Source organism: Primulina eburnea, chromosome 14, assembly GCF_022965805.1.
Source record: "Primulina eburnea isolate SZY01 chromosome 14, ASM2296580v1, whole genome shotgun sequence".
Lineage (NCBI taxonomy): Eukaryota > Viridiplantae > Streptophyta > Magnoliopsida > Lamiales > Gesneriaceae > Primulina > Primulina eburnea.
The window spans coordinates 20,263,065-20,269,730 of NC_133114.1; the positions used below are offsets into that span (position 1 = coordinate 20,263,065).

At 35.2% G+C, this 6,666-nt stretch overlaps 1 protein-coding gene across 1 annotated transcript; it reads left to right on the top strand.

The window, feature by feature from the left end:
- The first annotated feature begins 1,855 nt into the window (after window positions 1–1,855).
- LOC140811963 (polyamine oxidase 2-like) lies at window positions 1,856–6,352 on the top strand. Its single transcript, XM_073170102.1, has 10 exons — window positions 1,856–2,335; window positions 3,385–3,500; window positions 3,578–3,666; window positions 3,768–3,881; window positions 4,031–4,122; window positions 4,289–4,370; window positions 4,455–4,557; window positions 4,717–4,814; window positions 4,895–5,324; window positions 5,838–6,352. Exons 1-10 carry the CDS (start codon window positions 2,296–2,298, stop codon window positions 6,144–6,146), a joined length of 1,473 nt encoding a protein of 490 aa, XP_073026203.1. The 5' UTR covers window positions 1,856–2,295; the 3' UTR covers window positions 6,147–6,352.
- Window positions 6,353–6,666: the final 314 nt, after the last annotated feature.

A 6,666-nucleotide genomic window follows, 5' to 3' on the forward strand; every position in this document is an offset into this window, starting at 1 on the left:
TTCAGAGTTTATTTCACAAACAAGCAAACTGTTACTATTGCACTTTTATAGCAGCTTTGAGCTTTGGTTTTGGTGCTTGTTTGAGTTCTTGGTTGGCTTTTAGCCCATGGCCTTGGACTGGACAGTACCTCAATGAGTTAGGAAAGTCATGTTTTTGGCCGTTCGTGATTTGGTCGAGTTTAGAGGTCGTACGAGAATTTACGGTGAAAGGTGCCAAAATGACTCTCGAAAGAGCGTTTTATGTTTTTGGATTTCTTTCACCTATTTTCATGTTTTACAGTTATTATGCATATTTTTCAATATGTTTGGGGTATTTTTAATCATGGTTAAATGTCGGTTTAATGTTGGTTCGGGTTGGTACGAAGCCATGGTTAAAAATCAAGTTGTGGTCCGAATCGTCTCGTTTTTGGTTCTATTGTTAAGATTTTGTCAAGTTAAGATTTATTTCATGTGTCACATATTAGTAGTAGTCGCAGCAAGCCTGGGAACGATTCAAATCATCCGGTAAAAATAAGGTTATAATTATATTACGTGTATAAAAATATAAAATTGTTTATTTTTGAGATATATACTATATGTATTGTGGCCACCTTATACTTATGGGTTTGGAAGTCGGTAGGCGCAACCGAGGACCTCTCTGCCCGGTGACTTACGACCGGTTTATGATTATGTATGGGTATGGACATCCAGTCCAAGGGCTGTGATTGATCTCTACCGCCCAGTATACTGTGGTTTAGTCTTTTCAGGCGCTTACGCTATGTTATGGGCCACTTGCTTAGAAATATTATCTCTACCAGAAAATTATGATATGTTATGACATAGTTTTATTGAGCAAAGCTTTTACGTATGATTTTTAGATATGCACGTAGTTATAATTATTCACGATACGATTTTCACCATGCGCTTTACGATACGTTATTTTTATGATGCATGCGATTTTATGATATATTTACTTGTTATTCACGATATATACATGTTGAGTCTTTAGACTCACTAGACTTGATTGTTGTAGGTATTGATGAGGTCGAGACCGCGGGCGGAGACCCGTGAGCGATCTTGGGACAGCAGTAGTAAACCCGAGGACCTCATGATTTAGTTTATGCACTTTTTATTATTCAAACTCAGATTTAATACGTTGGATTATTTTAAATTGATGTTTACGTTGGATTATTTTAAATTGTTGGTTGAAAACATTATTCGCTTCCACTGTTATTTTAAAGTTAAAATTTATTTACATGTTTATTTTAATTAAATGAGACAAGATAATTATTTATTTAGAAAATTTTTAATAATTTCGCAAAATTATGAATACGAAATACGGGCCTTTACATATTGATTTTTAAGTAATTAGATGGTTTGATTATTTTCAAGCGTGCAATTGAGAAAAATTATATATATATATATATATATATATATATATATATATATATATATATTTTATTTTTATATCTTCTGACCAGTGAAACATTCCTAACATTACATTACTTTTAAATTGGATTGGATTTTTTTTATTGCCAAGGCTTCGGCCTCATATATATAGTGGTAAATTTGGATTTAAAAATTTTGGACTAAAACGCATGAAAATCTAGAGGCTATTTTAGGTAAAATAAAAGAGAATGGACTAAATCAGGAATTGGCCGAAAGTGTCAAATTGGGTATATATATATATATATATATATATATATATACACACACACACCGATTCTCCTGTCAACATTTCAGGCACGTGTTCAAAATCTAAAGCGTCGGTGCTTTTGAATGTTTTCCTCTTAAAAGTTATTATTATAATTACAATAATGAATAAAAATGAATAAAAAATATTAAACCCCAAATTCAATTTTCCATCTTTCAATCTCTATAAATAATACCTAAAAGTGCTCCGATCTCTAATCAAAGAGACCTGGAAGATCTCTCCCTCTCTTTAGTAATTTTATTTATTTGCCATTCTGATCGCTCTCCGCTATTCTTTTCTTCAGGAACAGTGATTGTTCTTTCTGCGTTCCTGAAATCTTTTCAATTTGGGTTTCGTAATTTAGTTTTTCGATCATATTTTCGTTGTTGATCGATCGATTGGTTTGGGTTCAGAAGACGTATGAGCGGGTTGCTGAAGCTGGGTGTTTTTTCAAATTCCAACAATTTCACCATCTTCATTATCTGTTACGTTAAAATCGATTCCTTTTTATTATTCATTCTGATATTAAGATTATTATCGAATCGGTTGTCGAGATTTATTGGGTTTAATTTGAGCAATTGATTGCGTTATTGAACTGATCGTCGCTGATCTTCGTTTAAGTCATGGAGTCACGGAAACAGAGTATTGGCCAGTTGAACAGAGGTGATATTTTTTTCTTTAATTCTGTTAAATTGATTTTTTAATTCTCTTTTTGTGTTAATTTAGATTCATTCGGGGGGTTTTGAGTTTTCGTCTCCTTTTTTAGCTGGATTACTGCCATCAAGTTCTATTTTTTTTATCTAATTATTCTCTTATGGACGAGAATTTCTTGTATATTATCATCATCATCATCATCTTATAATTGTGTTATAGTTGATACCTGTTGGAAATAAGAACAATAATAGCAAAAAAGAAAAAATAAAATTTTAAATTATTCTGTTGTTTTGAACCTGAGATTATTGAATCAGGTGTTCCTCTAAGTCAGAATCAAACTATTAGATTGTAGGAGTAATTTGTAAACGACCACTTGAATTAGAGAATGAGCATCTAATGGATTATTGAATTCTTTACTTTACCTGCTACAGTACATTAAATATGTTTTCCTTTGGAACTGATATGTGTGCATATATGAGACGTGTAACAAATTAAGGACGGTTTTTGCTATTATTTTAAAGTTTTTAAACAGTTGTTCCAGAAAATTTGTAGTTGATTGATTGCCTCTAATATACTCCATGGTAATAAATGTCATCTCTGTTCCCGGAAAGTCACCACATTGTCACCTTTTAAAATGGTTCACAGGGGTGTAAACTTTAAGCCATTCAAAGAGACAAATTACTTACGTTTTCATTTTTCCACATTCAATGCATAAAAAGAACAAAAATGAATCAGATATTATGAGAAATTCACGTGTTTGAAATTTTTCATGGAATGTAGAAGACAAGTTGGCGTATATTTGTGAGAACGCTATACATGAGATAATCATGAAATTTGTCAAATTGAAGTGAAAAGGGGAGTTGTAGCGACTTATATTTCATTTGTGAACTGGGGGGTAAGATTGGGTGGATGATATCACAGGGATCACCTTGCCTTGTTCTGCAATTCTGTCTTTTGTATTTTGTTGAAATGACAGACCCGTGTAGCCTTTTTGAATTGGAGTATGAATATGATTAAGATATTAAACAATAATTTAAATGAGCTGATGTATTTTGTAGCTCTTTGCTATTCAACCTTCGAGAAGAGGACTACAAACTCGCCATCTGTTATCGTCATAGGTGCTGGTTTTGCTGGTATTGCAGCTGCACGAGCTCTTCATGATGCCTCATTTCAGGTTTTTAACAGATATTTATATTTCAAATGCGACAAACATTATTCAGGATTTTGATCTTGATGAAACTATGCTTCCAGGTTACCTTACTGGAATCGCGTGATAGAATTGGTGGTCGGGTGCACACTGATCATTCATTTGGTTTCCCTGTTGACTTGGGTGCATCATGGTAATTTTGTTCCTTTTGGAGAGACGCATCTTATCTTTTTTGTTGAACAATTTAGATGCTCCTCGCAATTCTCCTTTTAACTTCTGTATTTTCATTTTCAGGTTACATGGTGTTTGCAAAGAGAACCCATTGGCATCTGTTATTGCTAGACTGGGACTGCCACTCTACCGTACAAGTGAGGAGAACTCAGTTTTGTATGACCATGATTTGGAAAGGTTTTTCTTTTACTTCTTGTGCTTTGAAAGAAACAACGATGATCCTTCGCTTATTTTAGTTAAAAAGAAGGAAGATGTTCTAAATGATGTGAACTTTTTAAAATTAAAATAAATCATAAACTTGATATCTAATGACTTTCTTTTTTCAGTTACGCTCTTTTTGATATGGACGGAAATCAAGTACCCCAAGAATTAGTATCAAATGTTGGCCAAATATTTGATAGCATACTGAAAGAGGCATGTATATTCTCCTCCTTCTCATACTTCAAAAATCTCAGAAAATTCGTACCTTTTTTGTGGATCTTCAATATGCTGATCATTTTACGGTAGGTTTCAGATAGACTTTTCTCTGAACTTCGTTTAACTGGTTATATTTCTTTCTTTTTTTTTTTACTGTCAGCAGACAGATCTAGTAAGGCGAGAATGCAGCAAGGATATATCTATGAAACGTGCCATCTCAATTGTTTTCAATAGGAGACCAGATTTAAGGTACTACAATTGTAAAAATTCTCCTTAAATTCATTTTTTACCTCTATCCCACTAAAATAATTAAAGAGTTGATCCATATTACAGGTTGGAGGGGCTTGGGCACAAGGTATTGCAATGGTACCTATGCAGAATGGAAGGCTGGTTTGCTGCAGATATTGATACAATATCAGTTAAAGGCTGGGACAAGGTTATTCACTCGTTTATCTCAGTAACGGTGTTTCGGGCTATACATTAAAATAAAATTTCCTGGCATGTCATAGTCACAACTTGTAGTTGAAGAATATGGTGATTCAAATACTTTACTAGTGCTCCAGGATTTCAAATGCTGTAATTTTTTGCTTTGTAGGAAGAGTTGCTTCCTGGTGGGCATGGGCTAATGGTCCGGGGTTATCTTCCTGTGATTAATTCGCTTGCCAGAGATCTTGACATCCGCTTGGGCCACAGGTAAGCAAATGATTATTTTTTTCAATTAGCCCTCTGTGATGAAAACTCTTGTTTAAACTTTCTTGTCTGATGACTTTTAGAGTGACCAAAATAGTTCGACGACATAGTGGAGTGAAAGTTGCTGTAGAAAATGGAAGAACATTTGTAGCAGATGCTGCTGTTATTGCTATTCCTCTTGGTGTTCTAAAATCAAATTGCATCAAATTTGAGCCTAGATTACCCGAGTGGAAGGAGGCAGCGATTAATGACCTTGGAGTTGGGATAGAGAACAAGATAGCTTTGCATTTTGGGCAGGTCTTTTGGCCAAACGTAGAGTTTTTGGGAGTTGTTTCAGAGACCTCATATAGCTGTAGCTATTTTCTTAATTTGCACAAGGCTACTGGTCATTCAGTTCTTGTGTATATGCCTGCAGGGCAACTTGCCCATGACATTGGAAAAATGTCTGATGAGTCAGCTGCTAATTTTGCTTTCATGCAACTCAAAAGAATCCTTCCAAATGCTTCGGAGCCGGTAATGTCGCCATATCTGTTTCTTTATTAATGCTGCTATGAGATACCCTGTTATTTATATGATTATAGATAATATATACATGTGAATAAGACAAACGAGTTAGGATAGGTGTGGAGTTGGTACGAGCAGAATCCTAGAGCCAAATGCACACGACCTCCTAGCCAACTTGCCAAGAGCGATTCATCTGTTGGGTGGGCTGTGGGGTGTTGGTATTTGGCGGTATTACTGGACCATGTGGCAACTATAATTCTATCATATCCCATATTAGAATATCCACCCAGTCTGGATGTACGCTTTATTATTCGAGCTGACAGTACCATGAACTCCTTTTCTTCAATATAACTTGGTGGGTATTTTATTCTATTGATCTGGAGCTCCATAAATTATTGGTGCAGAATAGTAGAATGTAGGCACAGAATAATTAATGAAAGTTTGTAGTGCTAGACATGAAAAGATGTATAAAGCATAAAAAATTTCGCTGCACTCATAATCAGTTTTCCATGAACTTTGCAGATCCAGTACCTTGTGTCACACTGGGGCACAGACATAAATTCATTAGGATCCTACAGCTTTGATAAAGTCGGGAAACCCCATGAACTGTATGAGATGCTACGGAACCCTGTCGACAACTTGTTTTTTGCAGGGGAAGCTACGAGTATGGATTATCCTGGATCTGTCCATGGTGCATACTCCACGGGCTTAATGGCTGCTCAGGACTGCAGAATGCGCGTCTTGGAGCGATATGGAGAGTTGGACCTGTTCGAGCCAGTAATGGGTGAGGACGTTCCCATTTCAGTCCCACTCTTGATCTCTCGTATGTAAGTTTCACCACAATGCTCCATGTGAGGTTGTGAGAATCGAAATATCTCACGATAAATCATTAGACATCAGGTCATGTGCCCGGCTTCATTAATTTGCATGTTCAGATGACAATGTAAAATACATGTTATTTGGCAAGTACTTAAATGTTTTATATTATGACGAACGTCCGTATATTCCTATTAATAGAATCAATAAGTGTTTATCTTTGTTTGCAAAGACATTAATGATGGACTGCACTTGCTAAGGTTTGAATTATGCCCGAACGTCCGTATATTGGATAATCTCTTTGTCTAAGCCTTCTTCGTGTTGAAGGCATTACCTTTATGCTGATTTATATCTTAGCAATTGGCTTTGAATCTTGAAATTTGAAGAGTTTATGTGGCATAGTGCATCTTGTTTGTGATTTATAAGTATATGTATTGTTGAGATAAATTCAGTTTCACCCAAATATTTTGCTTGTTTGAGTCTATCGTCCTTGAAATAAGTTTTGCCAAATTGTTCTACTTATCCACCAAAGTTT